The following is a 23,964-nucleotide window of genomic DNA, read 5'->3' as shown; positions in this document are numbered from 1 at the left end:
AGATTTCCTACTTGTGCATATTCACCTGTAAGGTACAAGAGCACTTTGGTTATCGAAGCTTCACTTTGAAATATTTATGTCCCTCACAGGAATAGATGGAACATACAAGGCAAAGAATGATGGATGTGTGTGTAGAGATCACTCTGATCTACACATGCATGATTGCAAATTAGTTTTCATATTATGATACAGATGCTGCAAGCTGTAGAACGTAGAGTTTTGATTAATTTTGGCATTGATGACTAGTAATAATTGCCCTGCAGTTGAAACAAGCTAGAAACCGTTTAAGCATACAAGAATTCCTTGATGGGCAAAACTGAAAATGCGATGAATTGGAACGAGGGGATACATCCTCATGAGGGAAGCATTCACACCTGCTGAAGTGGACTTTTAGGATGATTAAATGCTATTTCTAATTAGTGTGTCCTGCAATCATGATAGAATTGGCAACTTTTCAAGACACTGTCAATATGTTGCAAGACTAGAAGATTTTATTGAGAATTGAAAAGGTGCCATTGTGTAATAAAATATGTAACTAGGTAGTGTGCTTCGCACTAGATTTGACTTAAAAAATTGTTCAAATGTAGACTATGGGCTGGAATACAGCTCTTTTGGAAGTAAAATTTAAAAGCAAGCATTACTGTGTCAGCAGATGATATTATCATAAAAGCACCATCAATGTAATACAATTATCAGCAAGATTTTTATGGCATGATAAATGCAACAGCTGGTGGACCTGCACTACACCCAGAAAGCACAATAAACCAGTTCAAAGAGTGCGTTGTTCCCTGTGATATGTCAGTCACATGAGTTGCCAGCATATGATTCCATTTTTTGGCACATCTCTCTCTGTGGAATAACAGTGTGATTATGATGAATTAGCGTTTGATGTGAGAGAATGTCAAACGGAAGAATAATATGAACTGAGGATTCTGATGATATGTAGTTACTGGGAACAGAAACCACTAGTGTCACAAGGGACACTCTCCCATGATAGAGACGTACACTCATATCTGGAGATTTCCACTGCTGTGAAAATCCTACTTTATTTTCAACAACTTTGCTCTCAGTATTCTCTTGTATTCAGATTAATTGCAGCTTTTGATGGACCTTTTAGGAAACATCTGTCACAACTTTTACTGTCTAAATACTGTGTCTTTCTAAAGGATTCTGTCAAAATACTGTCATCACATTTATGCAATGTATAATAGGTTGTCTGTGGCCATGTTAACCCTTGATGTGTTGCCATTCACTTACTGAACAATTTATGTGAGCAGAACAGTCCTTGGTAGCTGTATCTCACCAAAGATGGCTTGTATACTGGTATACCGATATGTCGATCAAAGATAAGGGCAAAATGAGACTGAAGAAATGACACAAGACCTGTATTTTATTGTAAGATCAACATTTTTGTCTTGAAGATATAGCATAACAGCATATATGTTCAGATGGTTATGAATTTGTTGAAGTCATATTGTAATGTTCATAAATTTTGGAAGTAAGGGGTGCAAATCTGAAACAAGCCCTTCACTATTATTTTCTATGGTCGTGCATATCATAAAGTCACATCTGAGCCATTCTGCACCCTGTCATATCGACCAAAACTTTGATCTCAGCTCACTATTTACATTGGAATGATTCACTTAGACATGGGGGTGATGAGGTATCCCCGACCATTACTCAACTCAATTTCTGAAATGTACAGTTTTATCTCTCGGAAAGGAATACTTTAACTTTACGTAACATGTTTTTCACTCCCACAAATTGGACATGCAAATACCATAAATCAGCATAACTTATGACAGAGTCATTCAAAAACTGCACCTGCCATGATTTGTTTCCAGCTAGAGAAATGCATAAAGCAAACAGAAGACAAATAGTGTGTAACACAGGAGACATATTGGTGCCGATACAAGTACTTCTTTGCATGAATGTTCCTGCGTAACATTAAATTCCAAGTTAAAACTACACATTATGCTCTGGCTGAATAAAAATAAATTTGCGCTACTGGGTATTGATTTGTGATATATGATTCCACTTTCTGTGTGGAAGTTTACCGGAACTGTAGTGCAAATTGAAATATTTCAAGCTTTTCTAAGTGCAGCTATAATCTAGATCATGAGAAATTCAGAAACTCATATGCCGGGGAGTTGGGTTTAGTGAACAGAACGACAGGTGGCCTGTTTGCTCAGGCTGCACTAAGTGTTCAGATTTGTTTGCGTGATATTCACTGACTGTTTTACCTTCACTTCAGACTTATTCCGTTGGATTTAACATTGCATAAAAAATGCCGCCGAGGAAGTAGACTGTGTTTAAGTCCCGTACCTGCACTTGCCATCACTGCAGGCACCGCTTTATTAGCCGATACTTTATGTGGGTTTTCAATGTTCAGTCCATTTCATTGGTAAACACGAGGTGTACTGGTACTGATACTCAGTATAATGAATGTTAATTATGCAGTAAAATTTTGACAGAGGAAACAATATTTGATGCACAGTCCCTCCCAAGAAGACATTTGCCAGCATGGTTCTGTCACAGCTAGGTGAGAAAATTTCTTTGTGTTAGTCTAAGTAAACATTATTTTCCGTGGTTTTGGTTCTCTCATTGGAAGCAATATGAATAAGTGTGTTCGTGTAGTTTTGAAAGACATACAAACCTACCACATTCATTCATGTGTAGGCCTGGTATATTTGTATTGATGAAGTACCTAATACAGTCAAACAAATATTAGAGATGAAAGTAATCTATGAAAACTATCGTGAGAAAATTGGATGCAAACATTGCTTCAAATGGATATTTTTAGCAGTCATTATGAGATATTGAGGAAAGCTATTTTGGAAAATACAATGCATAGATGTCGTCATCGGCTAGCCGTTGAGGAAATTAACTACCTAAAATAATGAACAACACTCTTAAATAATAGAAGATATAGATTAAATACAGTGGATGAATTTTACATCATGGCGTGAAACTTTCTATGGGATGTATTGTCATAGCAACAACGGTGAAATGAAGGTATTTTTTGGATTAATGGCCAGACCTCTGCTAATTCTCATCAGGTCTGTTAATCCAAAGTTTCAGCAGTTGTAGCATTTTGGTGGTGTAAAATTTCTCCCATATGGCATCACAATTGCCCCGCCTGGAACTCTCACTGGCACACACGACATCAACCCATAATTACAATTCTGTCATGGCGTCCTTGCTCTCAATACATTCACATGAAAAATAATTAGGTGTTGTCGAGTGACATTTCTGTCCAACTGATCGAGATAATGTGTTCCTACGTCCAGTAAAAAGTAAACATGTTGTACACAGAAAGTGCAGACTAATGAAGTTTTTTTTCTGTCACAAAATGTATAATTCATCAAATATGAAGTGAACATTATTATGAAATCGCTATTGATTCAATATGTTCACATAATAGTGTGAGTTCAGGTCAGAACTTGAAATATCGCTGTATGAAATTTCACTAGTGATTACCAGCTTTTGCGGCAGTGCGGCATTCCAAAGGCATTGAAAACATGTACAGTTTGTCTGCTTTTCTTCACAAGATTATTACCTTCAGCGGTGAATTTTGTTCCTAATACCAATATTATCCACCAATGTAATCCATCCATATGGCTCACTGCGGCAACATCAGTGACAATACAATGAGACTAAAACTGAAAGGAAAAAACACTACAGACAGTTGAATGTTTTTATTTAGTGTGCTTTTTTAATCCAACGAAGGTTGATAATGATTTGTCTAAGTATCAAAATAGGCACACATTAAAACAGGATCTTGCAGTTGTTTATGGAAGTTGGATGAATCACTGGTGATGTGTAAGTATCGAGTGATATGTAAATCCTTGGGGTATTTGTCTTTTTATAAAAAATGTGACACATCTGCAATGAATAGGGACATCAAAGAAGATGATGTTCAATGTCAGGTTTTACATTCCCAAGGATAAATTTAATGGAGTTCAGAAAAGTCAAAATAGTATGTGTATGATTTTATTCAGAAATGAACAATGGTACTGTATGTGATGGGACAAATGATATGTCATGTTCATTGGACAGACCAATGAGAAAGCTAGCTAGCACAAGATGACCAATCAGATGATGTGATAGCATACAGCAGTATTTATGAGAGCAGAAGCAGGGCTTAGGAAGATGGAAAAATAATGAAAATTGATCACAGTTGAGCCGTAACCGATATAACATATGCCACAGCAAATTGTCTTGCGGTTCTCATTTAGTGTTGGCGTGATCACCGTTGTCTAGAACCATTAATTCACACACCACAATGTAAAGTTTAGTGTTTTTGTCAATCATTCTGTAATTGATGTGCTTCATGGGGTTTGAACTGTAGGAAAAATTTAATTGGCAAGGAAAACATAATGATAAGGAAGTGAATGAGCCATCATATTCAATTATCATTATATTGTTGTGGTGTGATGAAAATATTAAAGGGACTTCAATTCTCAACTGCTTGCTGATGAAAGCGAAATGTATTCTAGATGCCTTGGTCAGTGCATTTTGTAGCATTCTATTAAACTGCCTGCCAGAAGTCAAGTTTATTCTGGTTTCAGTTAGTCAATTTAGTAGTGTTCTATTTTGCAAATTCTTAAAAATGTGTGACTTTGTAAGGGAATTTACGACCCAAAAAATGTCTGCAGAGTATTAAACTGATGATTCAGGCTTTGATGAAATGACTGTAAAATGTAATAGGGCATTATAGGTGTGTGTGAAGAATTTTGCAAATGCAATGTGGGAAAAATTATTGCAGAGGTGAAGAATTCAATTTCCTGTTTTTCATCTCATAACATAAAATGTAGTAGGTTTTTTTAACGTAGAGATGTTTGGCAGTGAGTAAGTTTCCCTCCCTACAGCTAGTACAGATGTCATTGTTGTCTTGTGCTGACTACCTCACGGCAGGAGTTTCAATCATCCCAAATTAGAATCCAAAATGCAATTGCGTATTACATTATGTCTGTCCTGATTCAAAAGAACACCTGTTTTTTCAGCCGTTTGTAGGTCTGTAAATATTTTATACTTTGATCTATGAAGGGAAATACTTGTCGCATTTGAACAAAAGTGAATTTGTATATTTTTATAACTGACTTTCAACAGCCATTTCCAAATCTTTCTTTTTATGTAGTGTTTTTTATACAGCCTTTGAGGGCTACACTAATAATGTGAGTTTGCTCTGTGTGTGTACATAATATACTTAGTGTTTTAATAAGTCCAGTACCTAAATGATTTTATCGCACCTTAAAACTATAGGAGAGAGGTATTACCAGTATTTTGTTCCAATTCTTTTTTGTCAAAGTGTGATTGAGGTACTGCACAAGTTTCTCTGATGTTAATTTGTTTTCCAATCTGCAAACGCTAATACAACATTGTGTCCATAAATCTAATAAGCTCCTTTTGTCATTATTTGCTTCCAAGGGTTCAGTTTTTTATAGAACATAAAAGTTAATAATATTGAACAAAGGTTGCTTACAAACTGGCAGTTACAGGTGTCCACTAGATGTTGCTTTCTCAGAGACAGTATTCAAGAATTTATGCTGATTTTCACTTGATAAGTCACTTCATAATGATAAAGATCCCAAAAAACGGTGCGGGCTCCTCTTGTAGAGCAACTGCAAAAGATCTTTGTGAACAATTTAAAAAAAATTTCTTTCTGTCCTAACATGGATCATCAGTGGTATGCTACGAAATGTGATGGAAGGAAAAGGTGGAACATCAGATTTAGAGTGAGTAAAGAAATATGTAGGGGAAGTCAGGCTAGACTAGTGCGAGTCATATTGTACTGATGAAAGTAGCCATGTGTGAGATAAAGCAAGCAGTCCCTTGGGAAATACTGTTGATACAGGTTTGATATTTTACACATGAGGTTTAATCTGCCTGTCTTATATGATTGCATCATTGCCTTATCCAACTGACTCGTGACTAGTTTCATCATTCCTCGTCAATATTACTTTAAATTTTCAATAATCAATTTAAGCCCGTTGTCTCACTTTGTATGAAATCTCTTTTCATAATAACCGTGATGGGTCTGAATTCTTTATATCAAGAAGCATAAAAGGTTGTTGGCTGAAAAAAGTGCACAATTGGCTTCAGATAACAGGCTTATCATTGTAACTGAATTCTGTTTATTGTCCTAATTTGTTGCATTAAAAATTCATAGAAATTAAGTCTGGATATTGTGGTTTCCCGAGATGGCTCAGAACTATTTGAAATTTACAGTAGCTGGCATGTGGTCACCATGACAACCAATAGAAGATAAGGGAAGAATGACAAATATCTGGTCGCAAAAAAGACCTTTGAAACTGATGAAAAGAAATACAAAGATACTTCTTGAAGTTCCAGATTTTGTGTTCATTTTCACTGTCTTAGGTTGTAATATCACAGTACTGTATTATTTCAGATAATCAAATGCTCAGTTAATTTTTGCTGTTCATTTCTCTCTGGCTCTATTGTTCATTGCTTATTGAATGTGACGGCTGAATGTTAAAGCTGTGTAGAAGGCTTGCTGTGAAATTGCAACAACTTAATAAATCCGGTAGTTGAATCACATATTCAGTGGTGGTGATACCCGAGTCTAGAGGATTTTGCCAACTGAATTCTTCGCTGGGTGTGTTGATGGCAAATCTGATCAAGATATTACTGATCAGAATTAATATCATCCATGAACATATCTTGAAAACTTGCTGACACTTTATGGGACCTGTGAATACAGAAGAAAAGTTCTAGGATTAAGAAACAAAAATTGTGATTTTGGTCACAAGCAAGATGAAAAGGGCAATTTATGGTTTAGTCCATATTAATAAGATAATTATGTAAATAAATAGGTGTTGTTTTTGAGTTAAAAAGGAATTTGGTATTAGATAGTCCTGTTTTAGATAATGTATCACTGGCATTAATGTGCATCAAGCATTCTGTAATCTTTGATATGTACGTGTATTGATCTTGTAAAAAAACACAGTTGATGAATTGCCCAGTGTAACAATATGCCCCACAGGTGTATGATAGTGAATGTCATGACTACATTGCTGCCCTGGATCTGATCACTCACTTATAAAGATAACATGTACCTGTGAACTGAACTGAAATGGTTTCATTCAATTACAATAGAAGGAATTAAACAGTTTGCATCCTGCCTTGTGGGGTGAAAATATAACACTGCACATTTGGCACTTTTCAGTTGTACTCTTGATACAGCAAAGTCTTGAACGCCCAATATGAGTTTAATAGCATTGTTCAGTATGTATATAAATGACAATCAATATATTCCCAATTTTCTCATGCTAATCAGAGTTAACGGCTGCCCTGAAGGGAATTCTATCTACTGTACTCTAATCTTAGTGCTTGAAATAATTGCTGGTTAGGATCAGCTGCAGGTAGCATGAATCTTAATCTCCTTTCATTTGTTAGTCTTTTGTCTTGCAATCCTCTTGGTAAAATCACCCACTTTCTCAATGCCTCAGCCTATCAGCTATGTGAGAGGTCTGAAATCGGCAGTCTGCGCCCCCAAACTGCGCTAGCGCATTTCAATTTGCGCTATCAATCTGCGCTCCCATTCTGCGCTATCGATCTGCGCCCCTGTTTTGCGCTCTCTATTTCTCCAAACCATATGTGCTGTGAAAACGACCCAACTAGCACAAGAACGTACTACGTCGATCATGATTTTACTATTTCCATCATTTGATTTTTTGATATGACATTGGATCGAGATATGGTGCTGCAGGCCGTTTAGGGAGCTGCATTTAGGACCCTGGTAGCGAGTCCTGTATCATCGATGGCTGCCAGACCTACGTGGAGATAGAGTTGACCTTTCAAAATTCTGCCTTCCCGACATACACCTACGTACTTTTTTGACTTTCCAAACATGTAAACTACATGTATGAGTGTGATAGAAACGACACATGTGCAACCACTTAACTTAACCAAGTATCCGCGGTTTGAAACAGTCCCGACATTTACGTCCCTCGGACTGGCACTGTCGCTCTACAAACCCTCGCCCCGTCCGGCTCATTCATTGACTCGGATGTGATACATTGTGAATGAAATTCAATTTTATGAAATATAAATATTGTAGAATCAGTAGACAGTCCCCTGTAAATCAAATAGGTGTGTACATACAGGTTCAGTAAGGTTGTACTTTCACTCGGCCGCTAGTTGACAGGTTCACAATCGATGTGATTGTGAGTGCACTGAACAGATTGGACGTACGTGTTGTCATGCTGAATTGTGCCCACAGTTAGTGTTTTCAATGTTAAACTCGTTGAAGTGCAAATATGTGCATAAAACTAGCCGTTAAAGGATGACCGTCGATAAAATACGAAAACTTTCCATGCAATATGCATTATTCACACTGACACGGCTTCATCAACTGTCCCCGTACTAAAGGAAGATGACACGCGTATTTTATTCAACATATTCGGTCACCTATTCGGTAATGACGTAGCGCACGATCTCCTTCAAATGTTTTACTAGCCAAGCCTTTTTAATGAGCTTACTGTTCTGACTGAGAATTTAAAATAAGTTCGAACTAAATTTAACTAATTCCAACTTAAAGTCGACCGTACATCGGTAGATCCTGCACGTAACGCTTGGCTGACGGATATCGATCGGAGCGCAAGGGAGGGGCGGCCCTATATACCGGAAGGAAGGAAGTAAACCAGTTCAAGTGACCTGAAAATGTACTTCCAGATGATTACAAGACGCTTGCGACGCTTGATCTCGACAACATGCCACGATTTTCGTTGCTCGATAATCCGTCCCACAATCTCTCCAAAACAAAACGAAAACTGCCAGGACTTTCTTTTGGGGAAAGTGTTGGGTCACATCGTACCGGGAAATTCCTGAAATATTACTAAAATGGCAAACTATCAGCTAAAATTGGTACTACAAGAACACATATAGGTACTTAAAGTTTGAAAAAATAATATGAGTCAATCTCTCCCGTTGTAGGAAAGGGCGACAGGTTTGCAGCGCGGTGCAAAAAGCTATTAATTACTAAGAAAATACAACAAACATTTTATGTTGTCAAGAGTTAGATGTGTTCGTTTCATCTTGAGGTAGGAAAAATACAACCGATGTCGGCGCTGACATGAACTTGACAGTCATTTTTCACAAAGAACATGCATAAATTGCCGCGCGAGACAGGAAGTAGACAACGTGAGTCAAGAACAAGTGAATGTCCAACGCGATCGCGCGACGACAGCACACAGGTCTCGATCGGATAGCCTTTTTTACACAAGTTTCGACATCTTCATCTTGACTGTGAACTCTGGCAACCAGATTGTAACAACAGTATACAGTTAATCTACTAGTTAAACATTCGAAAATTGGATTTAAACTAGGTTTAGCAAAGATGTGGTTGCGGTTTTAAATTGCCGTCTCCGGTATAGAAATAAATACATGCACCACGGTGTTTGGGTCAAGTAGGGGTAACTTTATTACTACTAGTCAAAAGTCTATATTCCACAGAGTGCCGTGACCACCCCCCAAAATGCTAGCAAGTGGCGAGATAACAGAGTTGTGGCTGCCGGGGTGGCCACTGGCACTACCATTATGTATTAAATGTTTCTAATAACTATATTGCTGAAAACGTCACGGTTATCTTCCATTCCGACGTCTTGTGCCCCACTTGCCAAAAACTTTGAAAACGGTTGTTCACTCGAATTTAGGCTATCGCCGGGCAGATCGTCCATGTAGCCGACACGAACACAAAGTGTCTGTCAGCGGCCACCAAAAACTATTAAAAATAGTAAAGAATGAGCTACAAAATCACTATCAGTTTCGCTGGGAACATATTCGATCGCTTGTTACACAACGTTACCAGATTTCAGGTAACACTGTTTACCACACGATGGATCTTTATTTAATACAGTAACCTATAGAGATAGCTGATTGATATCGTATATAAGACAGGTGCATCTACTGCGGTAAAACTAATAGTTTATCCCTATTGTAAATCCGGTCCCCCGTGAGTTGAAATGTCCGACTTCTGCATGGTCACCGCGCCGTGCAGTGTAGCGATAATGATATGATTGCAATTTCGTTTGAAGTTCGTTTACATGTATGTTAACGCAAATAAGGTGAAAAATATCAATGTTTGCCAGTATCTTGTTATACGGGACGAGATTGTGCTGCTCTTGTACTGCATGAACTTTGATCGAAGTGCGTTGGCCGTCTTTTGATTTTGAATGTCGAAAATTGCATATGTTACCTCTCCTAAAGCCTTGTGAACTGCGATTGTTTGCATTTTTTCACGATTTTACTTTCTAACAAAAATAAGTTCACGTAAAATGTACTGATAGATGCGTAGGGAAGTTTTATTACTCACAAAATTTGTACTGTGTGTACAAGTTTGAACAATTATTATAAATAATGAACGGTTGCTGCTCTCATAAAATTGCCGCTGCTTGGACGTGCATCTATGTGTCATAACCTTCCAAGAAACAAACATGATGTAATTTACTGATATGAGTAACACTGGATTCCCTTGTAGCTGATTTCCTTGATGTTCTGGTTGTAAGCTTTACTCTCTCCCTTACATGGCTAGTTTTTGAAAATGTCGGGAAATCAAAGACGATGTAAAAACTGCTCAATTCACTTGCTCATTCCGACATAAACAACAGTGTACTAGTTTATCAACATATCATGTAGTGAGTAGAATTCAAAGAATATCCAAATGTCGAAACATTAAAATGAACACAATATGAGAAGATTCCTTTCACAAAAAGATCAACTTCAAGTGATACTTTTGAAGATTTGAAACCGAGTACGTATACCCTACTTCACACCTCGTCAGTCTTACGTCATCGACAAGTCACCCACTGCGTCGGCAGGCTTGACGTCATGGACGTAGACTTGTCAATCATCACGGAAGTCGCGAACATGTATGATCTGTCGGGTTCAACGTTTCTGTGAACATGAACAGAAATTCTCAGTATCGACAAAGAAATCGTCAAAAAGAAGTTGAAAATCGTGATGCTAACGTAAACATAATTTTGAATCCACATGTGCCATTCCATGTTGCAGGGTTGCTTCGCCAGCCCTGCCACTCACTCTGCTGTGCATTGTTGGACTCGGGAAATAGTCGCCGTCGACTAACAGCAACGTCTAACCATGGGGATACTAACATAATTTTAGTCAGAACTTGACTTTGAGCTTTAAACTACTTGATCACTTCCCGAACTCCTTATACGAGAAAAAAAATCATCTAATTTTTACTACTTCACATATCTTTTGTGTCGGATCCACTGTCCACAGAATGTATTATCGTGATTGTACCGGAAATATATTCGATCTTACATTACTCATAACCAGTCGTCCTGACAATCCTGACATACGTCAAAGTTTTTAAAATACATTAGGAAAATACTGAAAAGTTTTCTAATATTATGAAAAATAGTGTTGCAAAGTGTTGGCAATGGCATGATGGTGGGAGGCAACCGACAGCTATAAAGTTACAAGTAAATACAAATATATTTCGACACTGATATGTCCTACGATCTGGCTGGCAGCTTTATCAATCTGTGGCAAAGTGCCACGGATTTATATCGCGTTAGTTTCGTAAATGTCGCAGCTACAAAACTAAACTTACAACATTCCATAGCAGAATGGGAGCGCAGTTTGATAGCGCAGAATAGGAGCGCAGATTGATAGCGCAAATTGAAATGCGCTAGCGCAGTTTAGGGCGCAGACTGCCGATTTCAGACCTCTCACATACCTCAGCCTATACCTGAAATTGAACCTGAGCATGGCCAAACATTACAATAAACTACTGCTCTTCAATCAGGGCAGAATTTTCAGAGGCTTTTGTTCATGTAGTGACAATTGAAATTAAAGATAAACACATTTGTCCACTGCAGTGTTTGAGACTTTCCCAGTTACCAGATTTGTATGACTGTCACTTTATTCTTTTGTGATAGGGATATTTTTCACCAATCAGATCCTCTATTACTGTGTTATACTTGAACATAGACATAAAGTGATACAATGTGTTATACTTCTGTGAATAGAATACTGTTACAGCCCTGCAAGTATTTACCTTGGAAGTCCCTCGCCTGTACATTACATGTCTGAAACCTAGGGATCTATTCCAGCTCTGACCTGCTCAGCATACTACTGTCAAAGGGACACCTGATGAAGCTTATAATCAAGTAATTATATTTCTATCCACAGCGGTGATCTGATGAGTAATAACCGAGGCACTTCATTTCTGACAGCCTGATGTCACAAGTCTGCTGCTGAATAAATTATCATATGTAATGTTACACGCCCGTGATATTCCAATGACAAGTCCTCTCTACGGGATCAGTGAAGCTGCAACTGGATCTTTGATATTTACTACTGTTGCGTCCTCACTGTTGGATATGCTTTCACGGATTGGCAGGTTCCATTCTACAGACCTCCATTTGCTGACACTCAGTGCTTAATTTGATAGCTGCAAGTGCCTTGTCGCTGATTTCCTTTCAACTTTCGAGATGGATTTCTTTAAATTTGAGGACAGTGGAGATGAGGACGAGGTGACAGTGAGTGCCTTAGAAGGGCTGATGCGTCCCCTGCAGATGGCAATGGTGTCTGTGCCATCAGAAGCTGTTCAGGTCGCCAGCTTTCCAAGCCAAGATGTAACTGCTGATGCTCCCAAACAGGATGAGCCTGCTAATGCAGAGGAAAAAGGAGTTGAACATATCAGTGGAAGAGATGAAAGTGATACAGCAATAGATGATACTGAGAGTAGCCTGACTGAAAGTTGCCTGGGCGAGGAGCAAAAAACGGAGATACAAATGTCTGACAGGGTGTCTGTCACCGAGTCTGTTTTAACGGAAAGTGAAAAAAATGAGGCGGCAGCAATCACCGAATTTAAATTCCTCAGTGGCGAATCAGTGGAATTTAAGGTTTGCTCTCCCAGGAGAAGGAAAGGTGATCAGTTTTCCAAAGATGAATTGGAATCGCTCACAGGTGTTGCTAATGAGGAGATGCAATCACCACTGGTTGAAAGTGAGCAGGTGCAAGAACCAGTGGAAGCTGAAAAGCCCATACAGCAATTGGATGATAGCGGGGCCTTGGAAAGCCAAAACGATGGATCAAATGTCGATGTTGGAGATACAGAAATCATGCCATCTGAAAAATCAGAAAAAAATTGCGTAAAAGATGGCAATCAGGAGGGAGAAATTGTTCACTCAAAACAGGAAAGTGATATCAATGTAAAGGAAGGCAGTCAGATCATGGAACCAGTAGAGAAACAACAGCCAAATGTCCCGGCAGTGCCAGGACAATGGTGGGCAGCCTTGGAAGCCAAGAAGAAGTTTCAATCACCCTCAAAGCGAGATGGTCGGAAAACCTTTGCAAGAGTTGTTTTATCACAAATGTCAACACCAGGAAATTCCAGTGAATCTCTATTCAGTGTAGAATCCATTCAATCTAAACTGGACAAGGCTGTAAGTTGTCTTTGTACTCACTTTCATGAATTCATAGAAACTACACTACATATATATTAGCAATTAATAGCTGATGAGAATCCTGAATTATCAATTAATGATTTTTCCAAAAATGTTTTTTTTTACAATTTGTTTTGAAAGTTTTCATTTCCAGTCTGTACAGGTAAGTACGTTATATTTTATTATTCTTTATTATCTTTTGTTTGATTTCTGGTTGCTCATCACTGATTTGCAGGTAAGTTCAACAATTTCTGATTGATCTTCTATCATGGTAATTGCAGGACTTTTGTCACACAAAGATCAAAAGTAAAATGTGTGAAAGTACAGGTGATGTTGACTGTGGCAAAGTGAGTGAACGGTAACAATGTAGAAAAATCTGAGAAAATGAGACAGAAAGAAGAGGAAAAGTGAAGTTGTTACATGAGTGTTGTAGTGTACTTATGTTCCTGATTATGTCTGGTTTTCCCTTTGTCATTGCTTGAAGTATGCCCAGTGTGTACTCTTTACCACTGATGAGATATGGCATGGCTTCCATGTATGTATTGATGGTTTGGATGAGTTGCCGCATCCACTGTTCATATTCTCTGATCCTTTTTAACATGGGGCACAGTAGCAACCAAGTACTTGTTGAAATGAGTGAACGCTGATGAAAATGCTCAGGCTGATCATGCTTAGACTGATTAAATGTGTGCTTAGTCTCTGATGGCGGCGTATTTTAGTGAACCGTTTAAATTTTAAATTACCTTTAAGCTTCCATTTGATGTAATGATTCATTTGTAATGCAAAATTCAAAATATCAAAGCAGAGTATTTGTTCACGATGAATTTTTAAAAGCTATGAAATGATGGAAATCTAACAAATACATGAAAGCAGCTCCACTTTGCTCTAGGGTCTATGATTGTACTTAAATTTTCAGGAGCCAATGTGGGTAGGATTCTATGTGACCTCAGGGTGTATTTCCATTGTGTCGTTTACATGACATTATTGCTTTCTGGTGTCATTCAAGGAGTCTTCCTAGCCATTTGCCTAGCAGTGATAAGAAGGGCATAAATTTTACAAAGTAGATGTCATCTTCAAGATTTTTTTCTAGATTTTTTCCTGGGTTTGATTTTCTGAAATCAATGAACTGGAACAGGGTCTCAGTTTTGAAAGATTGATGGTATTTGTATATTTTGTATTCATGCAGTGGATTATCATCTACTTTTCAATAAATCATCAATCATTTTTTGTCACTCAAAAATCAGTCTGCTCCAAAAGAAGGGAAGGATATTTTGCTATTTACCATTGTACATCATGTGTATAACCTCCACAAATACATCTTGTACAGTAAAGTCAATACAGCTTAGCAAGTCACTGCATAGTCACTGGACTATATAATTATTATAATTTTACCTACTAATATAATGCTGACGCAGTCGTGATCAAAATTCCAGAGTATTATTTTTCAGACAAGTGACACATATTTTGTTGTCCTACTCTGAAAGAGTGAATATGGAATCTACCAACTTTTCCAAATAATAAATGTCCCATTACCTCTTCCTTTGGCATTTTGAAATGCTTTTAATTTCTCTGTATGACAAGGCCAATACCTGTAACTTTTGATGAATTTTTTCAGTACTTTTGTTTTTTGACTTTTTCCTTTTCTACTGGCCAAAGAACGTTGAAACACATTTATTGATTTTTTTTAGCCTGTCAACTCAACCTGTAAATGTGTGTACTTCATCATCTTTCTTCACTTGTGAATTCTGGTCTGGACTGGACTACAATAATAATGCAAACAATACCAATGAATACTGCATGTATAGGCACTGTATTTACATTACTATAAAATAGTGGCTATTTCAACATACTTTGGGAAGTAAAACAACATACAAATGACATACAAAACATAACAAAAAATTCATCAGTCCTATTAAATTTGTTTATCAATATTACAGAAAAAAGTAAATTTTCACTCAGTAGATGACAAGAAAGGGTAATTGGAAGCCTTGAAAAGCTCATTGCTTGTAGTGCCTGACTTTTTTTTTCCATTTTTTCATTATTTAAAAATTTAATTTTTTTCTTGTTAACAATAATAAGTGTGAAATGGTGCTATGTGAAAAGTGATAGAACCTAATTTGTTAACCAAATTTATAGTTAATAAACCAAATCATATTTTCTGTTTTCTCTTGGAAGAATTACAATGTTTAATTCCAATTTGCCTGCATGCATTTTAATTTTTAATGTACGTGAAAAGGTTTTATTGTTCAAAGTTATTAGCATATATATTGGTAAATAGCGGAAATCTAATGGTTCATGTATTTGCTGAAAGATATCATTTTCTTTAGAGATTTATGTACTAATTCTGTATACTGCTATTTCAGAAAAATGTAAGTACTTTCATGATAGTTTGGAAAATGCAATGCACCCTCAGTAACTCAGAAGTGAATAATGATTCATAGAAATTAAAGGGACAAAGTCACCCATTTTTCATGAATTTTGTTTGATACGAGATACTACTTATATTATTTGACATGTTGAAAGGTACTGAATGAATGGGTGACCATGCATATATTCAACCCCGGTTTTAGACACGATACATTAAACCATCGCGAAAATGAATTAATGGTCATGGCCATTAATTCATTTTGGTGATGGTTTCGTTTAATTTGTCTAAAACTGGGGTCGAATATATGCATTGTCACCCATTAATTCAGTATCTTTCAACATGTCAAACAATATAAGAAGTATCTTGCATCAAACAAAATTCATGAAAAATGGCCGACATTGTCCCTTTAAGAGCTGAAAGAAATTCCTATCATTTCTGGGTGATTTACAAAATGCTCTCAGTAGAAAAAACTGCTCATGAAATGTTGTCATAAAAATTGGAGTATGATTTGAACATTATCACCTCATCACAGTAATATCAATTTATAATAATCATGCTTGTAACATCTGTGTGGTTTATCAAGATGCATTAATTGCAGTTTTAATATCATCACTGATAAAGAGAAACAGGCACTGTATTGGTATTTTTGGGGGATAATCGCTGTCCTCACAATACTTTTAACCCTTTCTCCACCATGGTTTGTCCCAAATCCATTGTTTTCTATGGTAAAGTTGGACCTGTATACAGGGAACTGGGGGTGAAAGGGTTAAAAGTGTTTCGTATGTGTTCAGAAATTGCAGTCTCAGGCCTACTGTCAAGATTCCGTTTATCTTGAAAACACAAGAGGCAGCACTATTATTACCTGAATTCCCCATTAAGTTTTTTAGCTCCGCTGTCAGCGACGCGGAGCTTATCAAATAGGTTGATTTTCCGTCGTCGTCCGTCGTCCGTCGTCGTCGTCGTCGTCGTCGTCCGTCAACAATTGCCTTCTCCTCTGAAACCGCAAGTCCAATTGCTTTGAAATTTTATATGCGGTTCACTTGGGGTGACCTCACTTAAGTTTGTTCAAATCGTGGTGAAATTTGCATATTTGTATTTTTGGGGCATTTTTTGGTGTTTTTGGTAAAAAAATCTCTTCTTTTCTCAAACCGCTTGTCCGATTGCTTTGAAATTTAATATGCAGTTTACTTATGGTGACTTCAGTCAGATTTCTTCAAATCGTGGTGAAATTTGCATATTTGTATTTTTAAGGCAATTTTTGTCATTTTTGGTAAAAAATCTTTAAAATCTTCTTCTTCAAAACTACCGGTCAGATAGCTTTGAAATTTGGTACATATGTCCCTAGGGATGATCTATTTAAGATTTGTTCAAATTGTGAAGAAATATGCAAATTTGCATTTTTAAGGCAATTTTTGCCATTTTTGGTCAAAAAATGTATTTCTCAAAAGTACTGGTCTGATAGTTTTGAAATTTGGTATACAGGTTTCTATAGATGCACTTAGTAATATATATTGAATTTCTGATGAAATCTGTAATTTTGTATTTTTGGGCAATTTTTGCCATTTTTGGTCAAAAAATGTGTATTGCCAAAACTACTCATCTGATAGCTTTGAAATTTGGTATAGAGGTTCCTACACATGAACTAAATGATATGTATTGAAATTATGATGAAATCTGCAATTTTGTATTTTTGGGGCAATTTTTGCCATTTTTGGTCAAAAAATGTGTATTTCCAAAAGTACTCATCTGATAGCTTTGCAATTTAGTATACAGGTTCCTACAGATCACCTTAATGATATTTGTAGAAATTATGATGAAATCTGCGATTTTGTAATTTTGGGGCAATTTTTGCTATTTTTGGTCAAAAAAACGTTTTCTCAAAAAGTACTGGTCTGATAGCTTTGAAATTTGGTATACAGGTTCCTACAGATGAGCTAAGTAATATATATTTAATTTCTCCTGAAATCTGTAATTTTGTATTTTTGGGGCAATTTTTGCAATTTTAGGTCAAAAATGTGTATTTCAACAACTGCTCATCTGATAGCTTTGAAATTTGGTATACAGGTTTCCATAGATGAACTACATGATATTTATTGAAATAATGATGAAATCTGCAATTTTGAATTTTGTGGCAATTTTTCCCATTTTTGGTCAAAATATGTGTTTCTCAAAAGTACTGGTCTAACAGCTTTGAATTTGGTATACAGGTTTCTATAGATGAACTCAATTTGATCTTTTGAAATTATGATGAAATCTGCAATTTTTATTTGGGGGGGCATTGTTGCCATTTTTGGTCAGAAAATTTTATTCTCAAAACACTACTCATCAGATAGCTTTGGTTGACATGTTCCTAGGGATGATCCGATGTGATATATTCAAAGTATGATGAAATCTTCAATTGTGTATTTTTGCAGCTTATTTTAGCCACTTTTTTCTGGCCACTGCATTGAGCTATCAAAGATTTCCTCCTTCTTCATCAACATGTGTCAAAAATAGTTATTCTCTACATAAACACAGCGGAGCTATATCGGCCGCTAGGTCGCTTGTCTAAATTTAGCAAAATGATTGTCCAGACATCTTCTATGAACTCAATGCTTTCTTCATAAAATGATGGAGAGACTTTTCACCTGCTACCTGTTTGTTTGAAATCACTTGGGTATCGAAAACATGCTAAAGGTGATTTGTATATAGTAGTTTGTATATGGTATGGCCGTATAACAAAATTGTAGGTCAAAGTCAAAATTTTTTTAAACATGTCTCTTAAACAGCATTTTTGGTTCCTGTTTATGACCAATTGTTGATTTTGTTTACGGATCAAATATTTCACCACATACTGCCAGATAATTTTTTTTGCCTCACCAAATTCAAACATTTGTTGACATTTTGCAGAGCAGAATTCATGATCTGTATTCAGAAGTTCACAGAGTACCACATTTTATCAATTCAAAAAAGCATGCAATGAATCAAATTACAGTGTAAATAATGAAACTCTACAATCCTAGATTTAGGCCATTATGCCACTCCCATGCTGCAAAGATGTTTACCAACCGTCAGGTGCACAGTTCAATATAAGGATCATAAAATACAATTTATGCATGTGTGTGGGGATAAATTGATGGATGCCTAGGTAGTAATTTGTCCATTTCTGTACCAATAAATGAAATATTTATGTTGAAAAATCAAACCAAGAATAATTTATTTTGCTATATGTCAGTAATTTTCATAATATCCATATTCCCATGCATAAAAAATTTTAACAATTTAATATTCATAAATATATATGTATTTTTATACTGTTAGGTTTCAATGGATTTTCTATCAAAGCTTAGTCAGTAAGCATGTGTGCGCAAATCCAGGTACAGAGTTAAGTAAAAAATGTTGAAAAATATGATTTGTAAAAATTACTGAAAAGATACAAGTCTTTGTCATAGAAGCTTTACTCCAACTAAACCTTGTTATAATATTGCTTATATTGTCGGTAAGATCAAATAGAACAAATTTCATAGGGACTCATTCATCTTGTTTGCATATTTTGATCGCAGCTACGCAGCATTTTCAGAAATATGTATCACATCAATGCATGGTTGGCACAAGTCATAATTACCTTGTATTTTCTGAGCTCATTCCAATAAATTTTAGTCTAGTACATTTTAAATTGATGCAATAGAAAGTTTACTGCATAACAACCCTCCAAATAATTCAACAGCTGTTCTCACATAAAATTCTGTGAAACCTCCAGTGTTTGCCAACACACTAAAGCAAATTTCTCTGTTGATCAAATATGACATAACTGCTAAATTCTTAATGCTTCACATTGTGGAACTAAGGTTAAACCCCTGTGGGTATTGAGAGAATGTGATCAATTTGCACTTCAATTAGAATTTGCATGAAATACATAAATTATGAATGATTGAGTATATCATGACTCTTACTGTGAAAAAAAAAGATAGAGCGTGTCAGATATGATTTGATACAAGTATCATAAAAGGAGTTCATTTAAATATACCCTGTGCACAAAGACATAGTAATGAATATTTCAGTAAGATGACTAGACCCTTCTGCTGGAAAAAAAAGATTTGATCAATCTGTCAGTATTAGTAGATGGCCTAGATGAATAACTCCAAGCCATGAATCACTTGAAAGTTATCTCACTATTCAGTTGTTGCAGTGGTCACAAAACGTACTTATTACACTTGTTGCATTCTACGTTAAATTTTCTGACCATCTTCAACGCTGCATTATTAACGTTTCTCATATCAAGGTCACAGTTGAAGGACAAGATTAAAATTTCCAAGCGTTTTACCCAGTGTTATTGGATTATGGATAGGTATGATGTGATTATTTGCAATAGTAACTGAGAAAATGATAAAATGTGTGATTGTTCTGTGTAACCAATTTGTATCAAGTTAAGGATGTCTGATTATCAACCAATTGTCAAATAACAACAACGTAAAAGAAACAACTACAAACAACATGAATCAAACTGAAATTGAAAACCTAACCCAGAGAGACAAAGCTGCTGACATGTACCAGATTCAGTTAACATTGGATCAATAGATTTGAGATATCCTTTAATAAGTGGAAATTCAGGCTCATAGATATTTACATTTGATAATAAGAACATGTATGTCTATAACCTCTTGCAACAAAATTGCCCACTCAATTGAGTTACAAATTTCAAGTTAGCACATTGGCTAGTCTTAATCAGAAGGTAAATCTTGTAGATAAAGGTGTCAAGTTGTACAGTTATCAAAGACAACAATGAAAAGATTCCAGTCTAGTCATTTGATAGTCAGCTGTGGTAGTGTTAGTTATATGTGTTTCAAAGTAATATTATACAACTACCCTTACCGTGAATATTGTGTTGTTTCTGAATTTATCAAAGGAAGAATATCTAACTTTTTTGTAAAATTGTCTTATTTTTTTTCCTGCAAAGCAAATACTAATAACTCTTATTCTTCTCCAAAAAGTACATGTATGTTGCCCTGCCAACATAATGCATTATGTTCAGTATGCAGTGTTATTATTTATAAAATGCTAGGCCAGACTAAAATGCTGTTATCATCAACATTAATATTTGACATGATATTCATGTGTGTAGACAAGTTGATCACTGAGCATTTCAAGATGATTTTCAAAGTGGGACAAGAAATTGTAGTTTACAGAGAGATGAAACCAATGGATGTGAAAATACATCCACACTGACAGCTAATGGAGCTTTGAGGTAGTTCACGCCTCAAAAATGAAAGAGTTAACCTTTTGCTCAAAACTTTCCTCAAGCAAACTCTCAACCATAATCTCTGTCAAAATCAAGAATAACCATCAGGGGTCACCGTGCAAACTTTGGTACGAGAGAAACAAAATACACGATATTTACCAATTTTTGAAATTCAAAATGGCTGCCAACCCTGTGTTATCTCTATTGTGGAAAATGAAATTCCCAATTACACAAAACTAAGCTGCTGAAAACTTTATTCACTCCATAAGCTTTAGAATGAGTCCTTACAAGTGGTGGGCCAAAGAATATTGTAAAAGTTTGAGAGTTTTAATATCTGTCGCATACCCTAAGGTAACATTTAGTTCATAAATGATGTATTAGCAATTTTGCTTTAATACATGTGCAGATGTTGTCCCCAAGGTAATATGGAACAAAAAAGAAATTGAGGTCACCATGGAAACATAAAAAAATAGCTCAAAAAATGTACGTACCTGCTTTTGAAATTCACAGTGTAATACAGCTGTATTGATGACTGCTGACTCCATGAGTAAATGCTGAAATAATAATTTTTTCATGAAAAAAATTACATTATGAATGTTGTCCTGTTTAGTTTTCTAATGATTTTGCAAAACTTTTATGCTGCAAAAGTTTTAGAACATTCATAGTCTTGAAATCTATCCTCAAGGCTCTTTCAGCATTTATACTGTTAGAACATAATAGACTTGAATTTAGCTTGACATACTAATAAAAGATGGAAAAAATGTTGATTATAATATGTACAAAAAATAGAGGGAGACTATAAGCTACACAGAGAAATGCAAGGTACTCCTACTTATATGTATGTATGTCATTTGACTCTATTCAAAATTTAGTTTGATCAAATAAGCAGGACAGATCTTTTTTTCCAGATTTTCCTTTTTTCCAGTCAGTTAGCTTGTGTGTTTGCAGCCAATCTAGCATGAAGGGGAACAATTTTTCAGTGAAATTTAGATTACTCGATGATCACAGACATTGAAATGCAAGTCGTGTTACCTTGGATATTACCAGAGAAAATCGATAGTTCCCAAGTTAAAGTAAACACGTCTCATTCTACTTTAAAAGCCAAATTTGTACAATGCTGTCTCAGAATGCTTGTTTAATAAATAGTATTTATCGACATACAAATTGTCAGCACATCCAGATTTTCTGATAACATAGTTAATTACCGGTGCTGCGTGTTGTAAGCTTTTGTCAGCATTTAGCACGCTGCTCCATTCTTCCTGTCATGAATAAGGAAATTTAGTTTGAGTAAACCACGGTGTTACCAAAATAATTGAACATTTCTGTCACAGTTAGGACCAATTCTTTGCATTCGGTCTCTGAAATGGAAGTCCATAATCAAACTATTGGGATGAGGCTCATATTTATTGATGGCGTCCATATTCGTGCAAGTGCAAAAATATGAGAAAACAAATCTTTTTTGTTAAGTTTTTGCTGTAATCTACCTAGACTTTTTTCATTGCATATGACAGCAAATGGGAAGTGAATTGCAATTATTTCTAAGTTTCTTTCAACAGTAAGTGTTTTCAAGTGACTGCATTCTGTTGGTTCTTTTCAATAACAGGCAATCACTGTCTATCAGAATGTATATACCGGTAGTGTTGAAACTGTGGTATATCATCTTCCAAAATCCAATGATCCCGGCAATGTTTAGTGAGAAATCGCAATAATTCAATAGGTAGCCACAAATGAGGTAGACCTTCTCCATTATGGATAGCCAACTTCCTGACATAAAGCATTCTGCTGTTCCCATGGAAACTGCTGTATCACACTCCATATGGTCTGTTACTATGGTGATTACCTTATAATTGTGCCATCACAATCCAACATCACCGCTATTAAATTGAATTTGACCACCTGAATTTATTTTTGTGTATCTCTATGACAACGTGAATTCATTAAAATTGAAATGAATGGAACTCAACAGACACACAATATTGAGTTACATATTTACAAATTTATTTATGTCACCATTATCTAATTATGTCACACAACATATATAACAGTTAAATTGAAGACTTGTATAATTTTTTAAATTTTATACGTGAATTAAGATTTTCTAATTATAAAAAGTGTTTACATGTAGCTATGGTAAGCTTGTTTTCCAATAGCCTGTTTGATCAAATGATTTGCGGTATGCATATTCCTACAGATGATAGCTGATTTATAAAGTTGAGGTGTAAAATTTAGAGACATCAGTATCTAGAGAACATGCATGCTGTATGTCATCATGACAAATTTTTTGTGTCATGAAAATTGTGTAAAGTTGCTTGATCACACCTGATTGGAAATAGTATAGTGGAAGCTGTTGTAGAATATCAAAAGGTGACTTTCAACTTCAGTGAAATGGTTCTTGCATCTCATAATTCATTAAAAGATGAAAATTGTAAAGTATGATTTTGTCAGTATGTGTTTTACCTTAGCAAAGTGTAAAGTTGGTACACATAAATCACACACACACAATGATTCAGCAGCCATTATGCAAAGAGTTGATAAAAAGCCCAGATGAAATGTACGTCATGTGTTATCTCAGAAAAGATAAGATAACAATTTTCTATAAAAATAGAAAACTATTGACATCTTTATTAGCATTACATTTTTGTTGCAAATATTCAACTTTAGATGTCCCTAGTGGGGTATTATTGTTCAGATATCATCAACATGGGAAAAAATTGATGACATCATCTCAGACATTTGCTTCCTGTCTTTTAATTAAAGAGATATCGGCTCAAAATGATTATGACACACTCTTTGTAAAAAGCAAAGGTTATGGTCTGTGTGGAATTCATCATGTCAGTTATTTATAATTATAAAGGGAAAAAACTTGATGTCTGTGTCTTAGTTTTGGCAACTGTTTGTTACTTTTGGAATTCTCGTACTTTCTTTATACATTTTGGCAA

At 35.8% G+C, this 23,964-nt stretch overlaps 1 protein-coding gene across 13 annotated transcripts in view; it reads left to right on the top strand.

Annotated features, from left to right (window-relative positions):
- The window catches only part of LOC139122014 (protein unc-13 homolog B-like), a 212,686-nt gene that overhangs the window by 140,416 nt on the left and 48,306 nt on the right, over positions 1–23,964 (top strand). Inside the window, exon 2 of one of the 13 annotated variants that reach the window (XM_070687373.1) lies at positions 12,181–13,439. The exons of the other annotated variants lie outside the window; for them this stretch is intronic. Coding sequence (XP_070543474.1) covers positions 12,483–13,439 — 957 coding nt within the window. The 5' untranslated portion in view covers positions 12,181–12,482. The remainder of the gene's footprint in view (positions 1–12,180; positions 13,440–23,964) is intronic. 13 annotated transcript variants of the gene reach the window in all.

The sequence above is a fragment of the Ptychodera flava genome, chromosome 21 (assembly GCF_041260155.1).
Source record: "Ptychodera flava strain L36383 chromosome 21, AS_Pfla_20210202, whole genome shotgun sequence".
Taxonomy (NCBI): domain Eukaryota; kingdom Metazoa; phylum Hemichordata; class Enteropneusta; family Ptychoderidae; genus Ptychodera; species Ptychodera flava.
Note: the sequence above shows the minus strand (reverse complement) of the source record. Positions and strands in the feature narration are given on the sequence as shown.